Source organism: Engraulis encrasicolus, chromosome 17, assembly GCF_034702125.1.
Source record: "Engraulis encrasicolus isolate BLACKSEA-1 chromosome 17, IST_EnEncr_1.0, whole genome shotgun sequence".
Lineage (NCBI taxonomy): Eukaryota > Metazoa > Chordata > Actinopteri > Clupeiformes > Engraulidae > Engraulis > Engraulis encrasicolus.
Window position 1 is genome coordinate 40,681,382 of NC_085873.1, and position 20,000 is coordinate 40,701,381.

Here is a 20,000-nt window from a genome sequence, read left to right on the forward strand (position 1 = left end):
TGATCAATACTCATCATGACTGCGCTCGGTAACCATAAAGATCTGCTCTATATATAATGGGCTATTGCTGCTCCTCAGATATCATGACAGACCTTATCCACATACACCAGACGTAGGCAAACTCAGGCCCGGGGGGCCACATGTTGAGCCATTTCATGTGGCCCGCTGAGCCTTTTCAAGAAAGATAACTTTTAATTCCAAAATTCATACTCAACATTCTTAAAATGGCTACCTAAAACAGGGGTCTTGCCAATTAAAGATTAACTAAGTACTACATAGGCTACATCTAACTACATTTAACCCTTCAACGCATAACATGGGTCTAAATAGACCCGGCTGAGTTTAAAACTTCTATATCTTTGTAAGAATACAATTTATTAACTCAGCACTCCATGAATTCCTCAATTGACTTGTTTTTGTCCCTAAGATGACTTAATTTATTTTTATGCATCATCACTTTTTGCGTGAAAACACTTTTTTTGTTACTACCCCTTTAACGCATAACATGGGTCTAAGTAGACCCGCATTCATTTCCTATGTAATTTCATCACAAGCTTAATGTCTCTTAGCCATATTGAAAAAGGATTTTGATTATTTTACTATAAGTCCAACTTTTTATCATTTATAGAGTATTAACTCCCAACATCAATACTTATTTTAAATACTTGATGGTTATTATTTGATATAGAAGTCATTTTATATAACTATATGATATTTAGACACATGGGTCTAAATAGACCCGCATTCATTTCCTATGTAATTTCATCACAAGCTTAATGTCTCTTAGCCATATTGAAAAAGGATTTTGATTCTTTTACTAAAAGTCCAACTTTTTATCATTTATGGAGTATTAACTCCCAACATCAATACTTATTTTAAATACTTGATGGTTGTTCTTTGATATAGAAGTCATTTTATATAACTATATGATATTTAGACACATGGGTCTAAATAGACCTGCATTCATTTCCTATGTAATTTCATCACAAGCTTAATGTCTCTTAGCCATATTGAGAAAGGATTTTGATTCATTTACTAAAAATTCAACTTTTTGTCATTTATGGAGTATTAACTCCCAACATTAATACTTAATTCAAATACTTTATGGTTATTCTTTGAAATATACATATTTTTATACAATTATATGATATTGACACACATGGGTCAAAAATGATTAGCATTCATTTATTTATATACACTGTGTGCAGAATTATTAGGTAAACATGTTTTTTGACCATATTGTCTTTTTTATGCTTATTTTCCAACAGGTATCTATATGAACTTGAAAACCTATCGGATTTAAGCATTCCAGGCCATGCATATTTGTATAAAAATATGGGGCTGTGGTCGAAGGTGCCCAACACCTTATGTCAGGTGTGCATAATTATTAGGCAACTTTGTTGTCTTCTTGGAAAATTGGCCACAAAATAAATCTAACAAACTCTGAAAAGTCAATTAACAATTTTGAAGTCTTCTAGAGGTATGTGGCTGTCGTGAAATTAGCAAGACGTTGGTCACTTTACCACAGAATTATGAAATGCATCATTACAAAGTCATCAGTCTCGTCAGAAATGTCACTGCCAAAAATTGAGAAGAATTTAAGGTGGAACTACAAAAAAAAGTATTACCCTGCAGTTCTATAATATTACACAACAGAAACCTACACCTACAGAGACCTACAGAGTGTCCAGAGGAACAGGGCATTGAGCACTCAGAGATATGGCCAAGGTAAGAAGGGATGACACCAGACAAGTTAATTAAGTCAAGACTGGGTCAAAAACACCTGGGGACAGAATTTTAAAAGTTAGGCCTTTTATGGACTTGGGGAAGTGACTCTTGACAGACAGGGTGGATGAGCCCATGGCTGGATCATTGAGAGGAAGACATTTGCATCTTTTGAAGACCATGGTATTTATGCTGTACTTTGCTGGCATTTGAGTGGAACTCAGGAACTCATGTAAGTGTGCACATTGCTGATCTAGCCATAGACTCATCTACCTGGTTCATTAACAGTCACCTTCACTAGTTCATAAAACCATTGAAAAAACTGTCTAAAGACATTTCTTGACCCAGTCTTGACTTAAGTTTCTTGCTGAGTGGTCTTCAGGTTTCAGCCTGTTTTACCTTGGCCATGTCTCTGAGTGCTGAATACAATGTTCTTGTGGACACTCAATGTAGGTTTCAGTTCTGGAATATAACAGCAATGCAGGTAATAGTTTTGTGGTAGTTTTATCTTCAATTTTTCTCAATCTGGCAGTAACGTTGTGAGCTCATGTCATGTGACACTGATGGCTTTGTAACAGTGCTTTAGATGGATGTGACCGATATTTCAGACAGCCACACCCCTCTGGAAGACTTTTAAAAATTGTTTATAGTATTTTTGGAGTTTGTTAGATGTCTTTTGTGGCATATTTTCCCATAGGAAAGCAAAGTTGTCTAATAATTATGCACATTAATTATGCCCTGATATAGGCTATTGGGCTCCTCCGATCACACCGTCTCTTATTACACAAATATGCATGACCTGGAATGCTTAAATAGGTCAGCAGTGGTCAACAGTGGTCAAAAACGGTCCGCAGTTTATTTGTTCCTGACTGGAATCCTTTTAAATATATTTTAGTTCCTAACGTGAAACACTTCAGACTTAGACTATGTCTGGAATAATGGGGGAAATTATTTGTGTGTTTATTTATATAACATACAAAAAATAACACCCATTTTGTGCATTAAAAACAGCCTAAATCACAACTTTTAATCCATTAGCTATTGAAATACATTAATTGTGGAAGTTATTATAGTGAAAGATTAAGACTTCCATTAGAAATGCATGCTGGCCATTTTCGATCCATGTCTAGAAATTAGTGATTTAATTCCAAATTCTTGTTTATTTGTAAAATAAAAATATAAGAACATTTTAAAAAATACTTTTTTAAAATTAAGGACCACCTATGTAATTACTTTTAAAAGAATTATGGGATAAAATGTATTGGTTTTAGAAGTTGTGTGAGAGAATACATGATTAATGCTCAGAAATACATTGGAAATGAATGCGGGTCTATTTAGACCCATGTTATGCGTTAGTGTGAGTCCAATGGCTTATGCATTAAAGGTATAATTAAAAATAAATTAAATAATACATCAATTTTGTATAGCACTTTTCTAAATACCCAAAGACGCTTTACAGAACATGTAACATCAAACAAGCGTTCACGTTAGTAGAGAAATATGGAAGCCCATGACGGGGGCGGCGATGAAAAGGCCATGGCGGGATACGAAAATCCAGAGCCTCCCATTGTGGGGGTCGAGCTCGGCTGAAGGAATCAGCTGAACAAGGAGGCATCCGAGCTCGCCATGTCGCCAACTATGACAAGCAAGACGTGGGCATGGACGCCGCAAGGACATCGAGGATGGACGAAGGAGAATTACGTAAGGGTTAACGTTCGGCGAGAAGGTCGCTACCGTGGAATAGCAGCACGACAGAGAGAATCTTTAGACCCCGACGCGGAGCGGAGGGGTCTTGTTCTCTCTGAAGTGCTGCTATTCCACAAAGCGACCGACTCGCCGAAAGTTAACCCACTTATTATATGGATATACTTAAATGATTCACACATGTCGGGGACATTTCTTTTGGCCAATTTAATGTTAAGATTGTTGCTGCGCAAAACAAAACAGTGCCGTTGTGGAACACCGCTAGGCAACAGGTAGCCAGGACAACAGGTGTTGTCTATCACAGCAGCTGATTAGAGTCTTGTTGAAAAGTCGCTTTAGCAGTGAAACGTCTTGTTGCCATTGACAGCGGTCTGTTATAGACCAACCCGTCCGTTATCGAAAAATAACAGACGTGCGAACGTTGGTGAGCCCCGTTGAAATGAATGGAGCATTCGACCGATGACGTCACAACCATATAATAAAATGGGAGGAATGGCATGTTGGCCAAGTTATGTTCGCGTGTACGCAATTTCTTTTTATCGACACGGGCAAGTTGTCTGCGACATCTGGCCCTTTGGTCAATATTCTAAACCCAATGTGTTCCTCGGGCCGAAATAGTTGCCCACCCCTGACATACACGGTACATGCAGTGGTGCATTTACATCCCCACTTTTGAGCTCCCTAAGTGAGGCTTTCTCAACCTTTACTGCAGACAAATGAGTGGAGTGCAGCAGCAGTAACATTGTTAAGAAATCAAGAATGACGGAAAAATATGCACCGCCACTTTAAAACTTGGTCCGGCGCCCTTGCTATCATGACAGACCTTTACACACATACACGTCAGTGACAACTAAGGATTTGCACAATGAAAAATAATAAAATGTTTCAATACATTATTCTAAACAGTTCCATCAGGTTATCTAAAGTATTGATTTTGTATTTCTGTATGTTTCATGCAATGACAAATAGTTTTTCAACATTTTTTTCCCAAAAAATGGCTTGTGGCCACTAAAATATTGTAGGGCATAATGGCATTAAAAGATGTAATACTGGGTATTTAGCCTATATTGTACCACCGGATTTCAGTACACCTAAAATTGTTTGATTCAATATTTGTAATATTACAAATATACAGTATACCCACCTCAAAAAATGCTCAAATATACAGTATACTCACCACAAAAAAGTAGACTACACCACTGCACGCATGCACGCCAGCAACAAGCCCCTGGGTGGCTCACTATATTCTCCCTGATGATCAATACCCCTCATGACAGAGCTAACCATAATCTATAAACTCTACAGTATATACGCATTAGTGCTACTCAAATATCATCACGAATGACCCAGCTTAAACACACACACACACACACACACACACACACACACACACACACACACACACACACACACACACACACACACACACACACACACACACACACACACACACACACACACACATACACATGCGCACACACACAGACATACTCATATACACGCACACACAAAGACCTCGACTATGCAACAAGAGCTCTTTTCCAAAATGAGATGTATACATTTTATAGAATGTTGGGATATTGACATTTTTGTATTGGAAATTCCATTGAATTGCATTGCAAAATGCGTTTTATGGAAGTTTAGAAAGTGTTCTCAAAACATTTCAATGGCCAGAATTCACATGTAGATGATGGGAGTTCTTAACGGTCAATTCTAATATTAAAATGCAAAAAGTCAAAAATGCAGAATGACAGGAAGAACTTGGTCAATATACACTGTATGCGCGTGCACACACATACACTGTTTGTATATCTGTATGTGTGTGTGTGTGTGTGCGTGTGTCTGTGTCTGTGTCTGTGTGTCTGTGTGTATTTGTATGTGTGTCTGTGTGTGTGTGTGTGTGTGTGTGTGTGTGTGTGTGTGTCTGTGTACAGTATGTGTGTCTCTGTGCGTGCACACGTGCGTGTGAGCGCATGCATGCATGCACTATTGTGTGTTTGTATATGGGTGGGAGACGTGACGCCTTGTTTTTTCGTAACATTGGTTAAAAACCTACAAAACTGTTATTTTCCTTTAAAAACAAATGTCAATAAAGAAGTTGTGGTACATTATGCTTCATATTAGTCTTAGATGAGAAGAAACATTTTTGCTAAGATGTAAAGGTTTATATGTCAAATATCCTGCGGTGTGACTGTAACATTAATGAAACAATATATAATAATATATATATAAATTAACCAACAACATTTTGAATAATGTATGAAGCATTTGGCATGATTGCATAAATCTTAACTTTAGATTAAGATATGTGAATGTGGAAAAAACTCAAGACAGTAATATTAACTACAAGTTAAATTTCGTAACACAAATTGCATCCTGTGGGGTGACATGTATGTCAATGTTTGTGAATGGGCAGCTGCAAGGCCAACTACAAGGGTCTTAAAGACTGGCTCCTAACCAGTCAGTACCTCAGTTATTGGAGAGTGCTGTGGAAGTTTAAGGTGACTCTTAACCTCTTAATATGTCTTCATATTGCAATCTTTCTGTCATGCAATGCTTAGGTTCATTTTATGGTGTCCTGTGGTGTGACTGCTCTTATAGGAGGGAAAAAAAAGTTTTTTTATTAATGAAAACACATATTAAGATTAAACACAATATCATTATCAAGTTAGCATGAGCTCAGATGTCAGTCATGTATACAAAAGGATTAAAATGACCATAATGCAGTGAATTCCCTGTGGTGTGACTCCATTTTCCTGCGGTGTGACATGCCTATGCTATGTGTTGATGCAGGACACATTTTCCCAAAAATGGCAAAAATAAGGTGAAATTCCACAGACCACTAAGTGCTTTATTTTTTTCTATTTTTTTCCAATTTTTATCCATCATTTTTTTCCGGAATTTGAAAAATTTTTTTTTTTTTTGCGTTACGCCCTTAAACGTCAACCACCCATATTAGTGTAGACTAGAGTAGAGTACTTTAATTAATCTTGAAGGAAATTAAGGTGTCTGTCATTTTACAGAAACACACAAATACAAAAAAATACACAAATGCAACGACCTAATACACATTATTGTACATTACAGTAAACATATAGCACACACTTGAGTACAGCAATCAGCCTTACAGCAGTTCAAATAAACTACCAATACTGGGGTGAATTTCTCAAAACCAAAGTTGCTAACTACAGTAGCTACTTTGCTGTTTTCAATGCATTTTCCCATTGGCAACTACCGAAGTTGCTAACAGGCTAACAACTTCTCTTCTGAGAAACTCACCCCTGAATTGTGTACAAGGTACAAGGTTAGGCCATTATGGTGTGGAATTACAGGAAGATCGTTCTGTGCTATTTCTTTCTCTATGCTAGACTTCGATTTTTGCCTTCCTTTTACCTTTGTTCAGTTTATGTATTTTTATCTTTCTTTCTATCTTCCTCTTTTTTCCCTCTTATTCTGCTTAACCTTCTCTCTCTCTCCAGATCACAGACCATAATTTAGCAAAGGAGATTAATTTTATTACAAAGTAGGCACATAACTGCTCGCTGACTGGAACACTGAATCTAAACAAAGAAAGGAAAAAGCCGGGGCACTCTGAGATTTGGCAAAAAATATAAAAAGCTTTTAATTTACCATGCTTTGCCTTCCTTTTTTGGACTTACCCTTCACCCGGTACAGTTGAGCACCTGAGTAACATTGTTTACACAGTCTCCTGAGCACTTCAAGCCCTTTAGTGTCTTCTCACTAAATCCAAACAGTTCATCTGTCCTTCAGGTGATGGGGGTTATGTGGGGTGATGTTGAGAATGGGGAAGGAGAGGTTTACTCCATTTTTGTGTTGAATGGAAGGATCAACATGCATGTAATGTAATGTAAAGTACATTTTTAATCGGTGACAATGGTTCACAATAAAGCAGTGTTTAAGGTCTCCTTTTCGTCCTGTCCCCTTGTCCAGACTCACTATGAAGACGGAGAGTACATCATCAGGCAGGGAGCAAGAGGAGACACCTTCTTCATCATCAGCAAGGGGAAGGTAAGAGCACACACACACAGAAACACACACACACACACACACGCGCATGCATGCACACACACACACACACACACACACACACACACACACACACACACACACACACACACACACACACACACACACACACACACACACACACACACACACACACACACACACGTACACATGCACGCACGCACGCACGCACACACGCACACACACGCACCCACATGCACACACACACACACACACACACACACACACATACATGCACGCACGCACATAGGAGCACACACACGCACCCACATGCACACACACACACACACACACACACACACACACACACACACACACACACACACACACACATGCACGCACGCACACAGGAGCACACACACGCACCCACATGCACATGTTAAAGGGTGGCACAATATGCTTGAAATTTTGAATGGCAGTGGATGGGCTATTTTAGCAAAATCCTTGAAAAGTGTGTTTTACACTATTTTGGTCAAAACTAGTAAAGGGAATCATTTGGAAGAATGCTCCAGTTACCTTTGCACTTTCCCAGATTTTAAATTCTCTGTGTCGTTTTTTAGAGTCTTCCTTCAGAAGGCCAAATTTCACTCTTTAGGCCCAATTTGCTAATCTTTTAGCCATGTTCGAACACCCATGTATCCATTATTTAGCCATTTTGGGGGGCTTTGATGTCCTGGGGAAGTGGAAAGGCAACTGGACCATTCTTCCAAATGAGTGTCCTTACGGTTTTTGATCAAAACAGTCTCAAAATACACTTGGCACAGATTTAGCCAAAAATGCCCATTCACTACAAGTCAAAATTTCAAGCCTATTGTGCATTTAACATCAATCAAATTTGCTAGAAATTTACAAGGGAGTTATGATCGTGCAAAGGAACAATACTGCAAGACAATACTACACCCCCCCCCCCACACACACACACACACACACAGAGCTGGTAAAACCTTGCTAATGGCATTGTCCACACAACATGCCCAAGCCTATCTCTCTCTCTCTCTCTCTCTCTCTCTCTCTCTCTCTCTCTCTCTCTCTCTCTCTCTCTCTCTCTCTCTCTCTCTCTCTCTCTCTGTAATATTCAGGCTCGAGGCATCACTCCCAGACGTTTAATAACATGCATGCACGCGCGCACACACACACACACACACACACACACACACACACAATACACATACACACCCACGGATGGATAGATGCATGCAAGCATTCACGGATGACATAGCAGTGTCATAATAGTGTCAAAACAGTGTCACAACACAGTCTCAAGCAAGTCATTAACATGGTGTCAGTGTCATAAATGTTGTATGGTCATGAAACGATGACAGGGCTGTCTTTGCCATAACCGAATGTCACTTAATGATTAAGTCATAAAATATTTTTGACATTGACATAATGTTTATGACAAATGAACAGCTGCATTATGACTCTGTTATGACATTGTTATATCATGCGTATGACGCCTTTTTTCTGTGTCCCCCTAAGGTGAACGTCACAAGAGAGGACTCGCCAAACGATGCGCCGGTGTACCTGCGAGGCCTGGGCAGAGGGGACTGGTTTGGAGAGAAAGCACTGCAGGGGTGAGTAGTATAGCTGTAACCATATTGAATCGAATCGAGATATCGCAATACGCAGATGCAAGAGTGCAGTATCGTGATACTCCCTTTCAAAGTTCTTTTACACTTCAGTCCAGAAAACACCGCCAATATGATGTGATGGGTATGATGTGTGTGTTTTCTTTTTTTTAAAAACAAAACTATGGGATATATCGGATCATCAAAAGTCGTGACATGAATCAAATCATGATCATCAATATTCCGTTTACATGTGTCAAAAAGTGCAACCAGAATTATTCTGAGAACACGGCTACATTCAGAAAGAATAAAGAGTCTACATGTCTCGTGCGCAAGTCAGGTACTGCCACCATTGTTTGTAAAATCAGAATATTTCTTGCATGTGACCGAGAAACCGCGCTTTGTGTCCTCATCTGACCCAAAGATTCAGACTAGCAGAAAATAACACCGTTTTCATGCTCCGAGCAACGTGACAACGTGATTGCCATGGGTTATTAGATAGATGGACAGAGAATCAGCGGCACATCTTGATGGACTCAAATTAGTTTTCCATTTCAGTCCAACACAGACAGGTATAAAGATAGTAGGAGGCTATGATTTGTGTGTGTGTGTGTGTGTGTGTGTGTGTGTGTGTGTGTGTGTGTGTGTGTGTGTGTGTGTGTGTGTGTGTGTGTGTGTGTGTGTGTGTGTGTGTGTGTGTGTGTGTGTGTGTGTGTGCGTGCGTGCGTGCATGTGTGCGTGTGTGTTTGTGTGTGTGTTTGCGTGTATGCATGCAAGCTTGTGTGACATTTTTTAATATTCTGACCTCTACTCTAATTACACTCTATTGGTTCTCAGACAGACAGACAGACAGACAGACAGACAGACAGACAGACAGACAGACAGACAGACAGACAGACAGACAGACAGACAGACAGACAGACAGACAGACAGACAGACAGACAGACAGGCACTGGGTAACAACAGGGCTATGACAGTGCACTGATGTAGCGCTATGGTAACCTATTTGATGCTCTGATTTAGCCTGATTAATCATCGACTTTCAAATCTCGTACCGAGATTATGGACTGACCAAGAAGATAACGAATAACGTTTCCAAGCGGCATGGTTAACCCGCCTCCCTCGGTTTGCTACTGGACGATGCCAGAAAGAGCTGTGCCGAAGTTTAAACCAAACATTTTCTTAGTCCCAATAGAATGTCTCTGCTTAAACCATGTCACTGCCTTGAACACGCCTCTAAATAAATATGGTTTATTTAATTATTTATTTGCAACCTTCCCTATTCAGAGACAAAACAAAACCTTGTAAAACCCAGGGGGAACCCCCAACACAATGTCATAATCACATTCTATCTAAGAATTGTTTTTCAACCTGCAACCCCACCTTTAACATTTATGAATCACCATAAATCTATATTATAATGCTTTATAAATCCAAATGTGCTCATAATGTGCTATAGATATGGGCTTCATAGAAAGTGTTACCAATTTTTTTGATAGTAAGGGGGCGTTGGCAGGCTTATGATGAGGTCAAGTGGTGGTTGGGAGGCTTATGATGAGGTTCAGGGGGCTTTTGTTGCCCTTTGAGGTTAAAATGCAATTGTATAGTCCTGTTTATTTTTCTGAAGGGTGACATTTCCTGATTGGAATGTTTTAATGTGTGATGCAAGAGGTCAGGGGTCAAGAGTAGGGGGGACAGCTGGAGGAGAAGGAGACGTGACCGCCAGGAGTCAAAGGAAGAGTCTTTTATTTTACTCCCCTGTGGAAGTACAACTCGTCCTGTCAGCATGGTCTGACAAGGCACTTTAATTGGTCACACACAAACACGCACTCACAAAGCCGCAGACGCACGCAGGCAGGCAGGCAGGCAGGCAGACAGGCAGGCAGGCAGGCAGGCAGGCAGGCAGGCAGGCAGGCAGGCAGGCAGGCAGGCAGGCAGGCAGGCAGGCAGGCAGGCAGGCACATAAGTGTGCACAGATGCACACACATACACACAGACACACAGACACACACACACACACACACACACACACACACACACACACACACACACACACACACACACACACACACACACACACACACACACACACACACACACACACACACACACACACACACACATTTAGCACACACTTAGCACATTCTCAGTCACAAAGGGACGAGCGAGGGAGAGCATCAGATACTGCAGTACAGTGGTTCTCAACTGGAACGGTCTTGGGACTCACCATTTTCCACTCTCATTCGGTCGCGACCCAATTTCTTTTAGCGTTCAAGTCAATTCAATGCAATTCTCAAAATGTAACCAAGACTTGGATGACTGGTTGCAGACTGGTTATCTATCTTGTACTGTATGACAACATTGTATGACAACAGATGACACAGAGTTCACTAGCCTATCAAAATAAAAGTTGTAAATTGTTGCAGGAAAAGTTTAATTTTTTTTTTTAAGAATTACGTTTTTTTTTACACCAAGGCTCCGCGACCCACCCATGACCCCATCTGCGACCCACTTTTGGGTCGCGACCCACCAGTTGAGAAACACTGCTGTAGTAGATCACTTTACTAAAATAACTCCCATCGGTGCTTTTATCCATCATGTGTGGGAGAATGTGGTTCACCAGACAGGTAGACAGGGCAGTAAAAAAAGGGCCTCACGGATGGACAGGGCCGGTTCTAGTCCATATGGTGCCCTAGGCAAGCACCCCCCTTTCCTTTTTGTGCATTTAGAAATTGGCATCTGTAAATATAGCGTCACACATCTGATCGAGCACAGCTGATACCTACTGAATGCCCATGAATAATCAGTGTCAATGTAAAGGTGAAAACATAACATTCTAATTCTGTGGGATTTTACGGCGTCACTATGGCGGCAAGATATTTGGCGCCCAAGGCGACCACCTTGTCTGCCAATGGCAAGCGCCGGCCCTGCCGACGGAACACTCGAAAGAGAAAATGTTTTTAAAAAAAACCCAGTTGGGAGGCTTGGTTCATCCACACTCGACCCCTAAACAAGTACCCCCCCACACACACACATTAGCCAGGGGCATCAGATTGGTCCACGGTGCAAAGGTCCCCCAGTTTATTTTCGTGTGGCGCAGTGTTTCTCAACAGGGGCCCTGCAGCGTGAGGGAAAGCACGTTGAGAGTAATATGGTGTTCTCTGCAGGGTGTCATGGAAGTCCTGGTTGGGTGAGGACCATAAAAGCCTTTATAAAAGCCTTTAGCATTGTCTGGTACCTACAGTATATTACAGTACATCCCAAACCATCTCGCTGCAGGGTGGATTCACAGTACATCTGGACTGCTTTTGTGCCCAATTTTATGCACGCAACTGCACACGCATAGTCGCACACACACACACACGCGTGCGCGCGCACACACACACACACACACACACACACACACACACACACACACACACACACACACACACACACACACACACACACACACACACACACACACACACACACACACACACACACACTTACGTTATGAAGAACACCCTTCTTTACAGACCTCTTCAGAGAGAGAGAGAGAGAGAGAGAGAGAGAGAGAAAGAGGGAGAGGGAGAGAGAGGAGAAGAGACAAGTAGGGGACAGCTGTGTGATGCAGGCGGTTTCTTAACCAGGATTGATCACATACACACACACATACACATAAAGAGACAGACGGATAGACAGACAGATAGACAGGTAGCCAGACAGAGACAAGGAGACAGACAGGGAGACAAGAGGACAAGGAGACAGACAGGGAGACAAGGGGACAAGGAGACAGACAGGGAGACAAGGAGAGGGTGGAGACGATGTGACACCAAAACATAAACGGAGACAGACAACTCAGCTGCGTGATGCAGACAGTGTGTTATAAGCAGGACTAATCCTGTCTGAGCTGCTCTGGGGAGGGGACAAAGGTGACAACAGGGTGGAAAAGACTGAGAGGACAAGAGGAGTGCAGGTATGACCAGGTTGGAAAGGGGTGTGTGTGGTGGATGTGGTGTGTCGCTGTGCAAGAGTTGGTGCTGCGTGCGGTGGCCGAGTGGTTAAAGGGACACTGTGCAGGAAATGGTCAAAAAAGGTACTGCAACTATGCTGCTCATTGAAACTGGGCGGCCTATTGCCAAATTTGATATTTACATGAAAGTTTACTAAGTAATAAACAAATGTTTTCTAGTATGGTCCAAGTAGAGTCATTTTTGCAGCTAAAAATGGCTATTTTTGGAATTCAAAATGTCGGACAATGGAGAAGATCACCCTTTTCATGTATGAAAAGTGAAATTTTTCCAGATATAATGAATACTTAGAATTTGATGCTGGTGGTAAGTATTCATGAAAAAGGTAACATTAGTGAATGGGCAGCATGAATTCTGGAAATAAACAACTAAAAATCTCACACAGTGTCCCTTTAAGGAGACAGGTTTTAGATCAGAGAGTTGCAGGTTCAAATCCCACCCTACCACTCCCTTTCTCACTTCATGGTTGAGGTGCCCTTGAGCAAGGCACCTAAGCGCACATTGCTTCAGGAACTGTTACCAATGCCCTGTACTTAATATAACTGTAAGTCGCTTTGGATAAAACCGTCTTCCAAGTGTAATGTGATGTAATGTAATGTAATGAAGGCCCCTCCACAAACTGAACTCAAGGCTTAACTCAACTCAAGGCTTTCTCAAGTTGAATTACCTTACAAACCTAAGACAGCAGGGCAACTTACTTTTTTTGCGTGTAACTGGCTGCTATGCGTTACAGTGTACAGTATGACCTTATGTGTGAATGGAAAAAGATATTAAGCTGAGACAAAGGTGGAGTGAGAGGGAACGCGAAAATGTGATGAGAAAGAACAGATGCAATGAAGAGAGGAATGCACTGTACATCACTGTGAAATGGCATGTGGAAAACGAAACACAACATATTTCTACAGAAGAGTTGGTAGAGCGCTACTAGTATCCCTCAAAACCAACTGGTGCTCTTGGAAGGGGTTCAATGTTCAAAAAAGACTGGAGGAAAAAAATCCTTGGTCCAGGCACTTCAGTTGATTAATGTGGTTAAAAAACGAACTTTATTTCACAGGCAAATGCATTAAAAAACACCAACGCGTATCGGCGCTGTGGCCTTCATCAGGAAGACACACGATACGCGTTGGTGTTTTTTAATGCATTTGCCCGTTAAATAAAGTTTGTTTTTTTACCACATTAATCAACTGAAGATGATTTTTTTCCTCCAGTCTTGTTTTTTTACAACATATTTCTAGTTGCCCCTCAAAATGGTGGGATATAATGTTAAAGTCTTGCTTTCCATCATGCCCGTGGTCGGTAACATTTGTGAATGGGCAACATGGATTACGGAAATAAACTACAAAAAATATTACACAGTGCACCTTTAAATATGTGTATGGATGTGTTGAGATTTAGTTCAGCCGGCCGCCAGCCTGCAGACAACATATTGCAAAGATCATTTGTGATGGGTGACATCCATAAAGACCCAAAAAGCATCTGAAGTAGTTGTCTGTTGCTTAGTAAGTCTTTCATCCAGCCAAAGCTTCTAAGGTCCTGACATGAAGTACGGTTCAGCCATGCTTTATTGATGATCAATGCACGTCCCATACATAATTAAGAGATACTTGCAGGACTGACAATGGCTTAGCATGTAGATTGGTAGATCAGAGTTGTCTTGAGCAAGCCACTCTACCCCACACTGCTACTCTTGTGGTTTGATTGATTGCATAGTCTTCACAGCAGTGTGTGTGTGTGTGTGTGTGTGTGTGTGCGCGTGTGCGTGTGAGTGTGCGTGTGCGTATGAGTGTGTGTGTGTGTGTGTGCGTGCGTGTGTGCGTGTGTGTGTGTGTGTGTGTGTGTGTGTGTGTGAGTGTGTGTGTGCGTGTGCGTGCGTGTGTGCGTGTGTGTGTGTATGTGTGTATGAAAGGGAAAGGGAAATGCAATTTAGGATTCCTATTATAAATGCTGTTCATTAGCCATACTTTGTCTTTCCTCCTTTCAACTTTATGTATCTTTTTCCTCAATCCATTGACTAATCCCTTTCCTGAAAATCCTCTTACTATATTACTTCTTTCTTCTTTTCTTCTTTTTTCTACTGACTTTTGACACAATATAGCAGCCCTATGAAGACTCTAATTGGTACCAATTTCTAAAAAGCTGTCTCCATTGCCCCCAACATAACCCTGCGCTCATCAGATGAATTACAAAAAGGCTCATACCCTGCTCTGCAGTGGCTACAGTCAGGGGCGCCGCCAGAAATGTTGGACTCCATGAAACATTCAAATTTTGGCCCCCCTTAAGGGCCCCTGTCAGTGCTGTCAGTGCCTGGGCCCTTAAAATCTGCAAAACTCCCCCAAATTTACAACAGGGGGGGCATATTTTAACAGACTGGCTGAGTGGAAATTTTTGTCAAAGTTCCGGGCTCAGAGGGAGGGCGCAATGATTACGCTCACCTTCCATAACCATGTAGAGGTCATTACTTTTCTCTCGGTCAAGTGATGTGTGACTAAGAAGTTGGTACCCAGTAGCTGGAAATGTTTAAATATGGATATTTTCTCTCTTGTTAAGGTGGAAATGCAACATGTGGATAAAAATAAAAACTGCATTGTGACAGGAGTATTTTAGCCCCCTAAACGGCACATTTTTAAACCTGGATTTTTGATACTGTATGTGGACTTTAAAACTCTGTTGACGTAGAGAAGGAAGGCCAATACCAATGTGTTTTCAAAAATATGCTGTTACGTGGAAAACAGCACCTAAAATGTACTGTCTTCATTGTTCACCCTGATGTCTGTGTGTAGGCTGAGAAGATAATCTCTGCCCTTGGCACCCCATTGGTTCTGCTCAAGGTTATTCCCTACTCAGAAATACTTGTGTAGAAAGACGTATATTGTAGCTGAAAAGTTACATAAGAAGTCAGAGACTATAACTGGAGCAATAGACGTTTGTTTCGGACCTTGAGCCATGCAGTCTTAACATATTTCATTTTCAATTTCTCGGATTTGCTATATGTAGAACTTCCATGCCCCCATCATGCCCTATTTGACAAAAGCAAGTGACCATGCAATGTAGCAGTAAACACGTTATCCAATGATTAACTGTTTCAATTTGTTGATACAGCCTGTTATTGTATCAGAGAGATAAACACTTCTCCTCATATCATACCGTATTCCAAATGGCAGGTGTAAGGTAAACACACACCATAACACATGCACCATTTTCCAAAACACTCAGCCTCACAGACATAACAAATAACGCACACACAAAACAGGTGGACAGAGCAGACAACGCAATACAGTTCATTTATGTAATCTCTCTAAGGAAATCATCTTACTGCACTGACAGAAATTACAGAGACAAAGACCCCTCTAACCACATTAATTATGTATGAGAGGTGTTTAATATTTGATATTGATATTGATATTGATACTTAAGCTTATGTCCGTGCAGTCTGGGATAACGATTACATGTGACGGGAACTGAAAGTGAGGACCTCTTTGTTGCGTTGTGGAGCACAAAGACATCATACATCATGTTGCTGCCCCCACGCTGTGGAACAGTCTACCTCCCAACATACGCCAGGCCCCCACACTGGCTACGTTCAAGAAGCACCTTAAATACCATCTATTCACAGAGTCATATAGACTTTAACTACACTGGACCTTCCCCATGCCCCCATGTGGGTATGTGTGTGTGTGCGTATGCATGAGTGTGAGTGTGAGTGTGAGTGTGTGTGCGTGCACATGTGCGTGTGTGTGCGTGAGTAATTTTATTATATAATTGCTGCAGAGATCTTGAGATTCACATAGGACCATCAGGAAGAACCTGTACCGTTTATGAAGGGACAGTAGCACAGAACTATTGTAAGGTTTTCATCCGAGGGCCACTTCAAATTCCTCCAAGGGCCGTAAAGTCCTCTGAGGGCCGGTACTATGAACACAAACCAGGATTTCCCCCTGCACTTTAGGCCTATATTGAAGGAAATCACCTTAAAAACAGACCCCACCTTCTCTAGGTCCCCCTGAATGTAATATAGATGACTTTATCCTGGGCCCAGCCAAATCTGTCAGTGGCTCTGGTGATAGCAATGTTGTTATGATGTAGTTGGGTATTTTCAGCAAATAGTGAATAGGCTTGCTGGCGACTCCATCTGCACCAAGAGCCTACGACTCACAGCAAGCATATCGATAGAGAGGCACAGGGTCCAAGATCCACTTCTGGATCCGGCAGGATAATAGGGTTTTTCACAGGATCCGGATACGGCAGGATCTTAAGCAGTGGATCCGGTATCCGGCAGTTACCTAAAAATCAGGATCTGGTGCATATCTAGCCTAGGTTTTTCAGTCAGTCTTTCACAACCCCAATTGCTGCATGGAGTGAAAGAACTTTGGAAGCGGCCAGTGCAGGCAGTGTGGCAGTAAGCCAATGAGTCTAAAAAATAGTTTGAGCCAACGTAATAAAAAGGGTCCACGTGTGCGAGTAGGCTATGTGTTTCAACCCGTTCGTAGGATCCGGTAATCGGTTCCGGATCCTGCAGGATCTTAAGCAGTGGATCCGGTATCCGGCAGGATCCTAAAAATCAGGATCCGGTGCATCTCTACATATCGAGGGCCTAAAACAGTATCCAAGACAACCTCTTTATATTAGAGGCCACCACTGCATCTGACATAACCAAGGTCCTCTTGAGAGGGATTAAAGGGAGGAGGTTGTGTTTGATGTTGAAGGGGCTTGATGGTGTGTTTAAAGAAAAACAAGATGGAGGCCCCACATGTGTGAGTGTGGCTCACCTCATTTCAGGGAAATTAATTTTTAATTGTGGCTAAACATCAAGGGCGTAGGTGGAAGATATTAAGGGGCTGCGGTTCATTTTCCATGCTGAGTTTAGCGGTGCTAATTCAAGAGGGTGGGGGCAGGCAGGCAGAGAGTCGTGTGTGCACACAAACATGCGTACACGCTCGCACGCACACACACACACACACACACTGTACACACCACACATACACACCACACATACACACACACACACACACACACACACACACACACACACACACACACACACACACACACACACACACACACACACACACACACACACACACACACACACACACACACACACACACACACACAGTTACAGAAACTTCACACACGTACAAACACAATTACATCTCTCATCCTCGCAGCAAATCACATCTACTCTATCACACTTCACATCTTGTCCCCTGACACAGACACACACACACGCACACACACTCACACACACACGCACACACACACACATACACACACACACACACACTCTGGTCCCTGCTCTCGGCATGTAGCTACATGCTCGGTCACAGTGTCGTCCCACACCAGCAGAGCTGAGGACCAGAGGAAGCTCCTTCCAATTAGTTTGGAGCTGAAAACCCTTCACACAGAGACACAGTGTTCGTCACAAGAAAATAAATAGCAGTTTTTACAGGTTAGGGTTACAGTATAAAACCCTCCACACAGAGACACAGTGTTCGTCACAAGAAAAGAAATAGCAGTTTTTACAGGTTAGGGTTACAGTATAAAACCCTCCACACAGAGACACAGTGTTCGTCACAAGAAAAGAAATAGCAGTTTTTACAGGTTAGGGTTACAGTATAAAACCCTCCACACAGAGACACAGTGTTCGTCACAAGAAAAGAAATAGCAGTTTTTACAGGTTAGGGTTACAGTATAAAACCCTCCACACAGAGACACAGTGTTCGTCACAAGAACAGAAATAACAGTTTTTACAGGTTAGGGTTACAGTATAAAACCCTTCACACAGAGACACAGTGTTCGTCACAAGAAAAGAAATAGCAGTTTTTACAGGTTAGGGTTACAGTGTAAAACCCTCCACACAGAGACACAGTATTCGTCACAAGAACAGAAATAACAGTTTTTACAGGTTAGGGTTACAGTATAAAACCCTCCACACAGAGACACAGTGTTCGTCACAAGAAAAGAAATAGCAGTTTTTACAGGTTAGGGTTACAGTATAAAACCCTCCACACAGAGACACAGTGTTCGTCACAAGAAAAGAAATAATAGTTTTTGCAGGTTAAAGGGGCACAATGTAGGATGACGTCGCTTGCGCGGTGCCCGTGGCATGCCTATTTCAAAATAGTCAAGAATAAAAGCTGTTTAAATAAATGCGCTGTGAGAATGTTTTTCATCGCCGAATGCCAGCTGTTGATACAACCATGAATATGGTATGTAAAGTGATTTTTCGTATGAGAAGTGTTTCCCACGACACTCATTCGGACCGCACTGTCAACCGCACTGCATTTGGGGTTTTCTGACAGCGGACCGTAGAAGTGGTCGGGAGTCATGGTTCACCTACTAATGACTCAAATAAGCACCGGCTGACTCGGGACAGTGATTAATTAGACTTTTAATCCTACCTAGAGCCCCTGTAACATTGCAGTATAATTTTTATCGTACATTAGATAAAGCCTATATCACAACACGTAGGCTACATACACCATGACATTACAATACAATGCTTAAATCGGCTTTTGTGAGGTGGGGTGTCGGATCTCTTCACTCGAGGTTAGTGTTTTTCAATAGTTAACATTATGGCATAATTTTATTGTACTGTATATTAGGACTATCTTACAATACATAAAAGTTCTTTATGCTACAAATAGGACATACAACACTGTGTGTACATGATACTAAATGACTTTGTGGTATACTACAATATGATTGCAAGCATTACGAGCCATAGCAACCATATAGCCTCTTCACATTATTTCCCCTCTTTCTGCCTTCAGCCTTTTGTCCTCTTTCATGACTCTCTTTCATCATGTTTTGTTGAGAGAGAAACCTCAGTCAATCAATCGATTAAAAAAAAAAAAAAAAAAAAAAGGAAGATATGACCAGACAGAAAGATATGGAGCGGTAGAGAGAGAGAGGGAGATGAGCAGAGAGAGAGAGAGAGAGAGAT

At 41.6% G+C, this 20,000-nt stretch overlaps 1 protein-coding gene across 1 annotated transcript in view; it reads left to right on the top strand.

Annotated features, from left to right (window-relative positions):
- Positions 1-20,000, top strand: part of prkg1b (protein kinase cGMP-dependent 1b) — a 341,142-nt gene that overhangs the window by 232,858 nt on the left and 88,284 nt on the right. The window contains exons 6-7 of the mRNA XM_063220777.1: positions 7,381-7,458; positions 8,956-9,050. Coding sequence (XP_063076847.1) covers positions 7,381-7,458; positions 8,956-9,050 — 173 coding nt within the window. The remainder of the gene's footprint in view (positions 1-7,380; positions 7,459-8,955; positions 9,051-20,000) is intronic.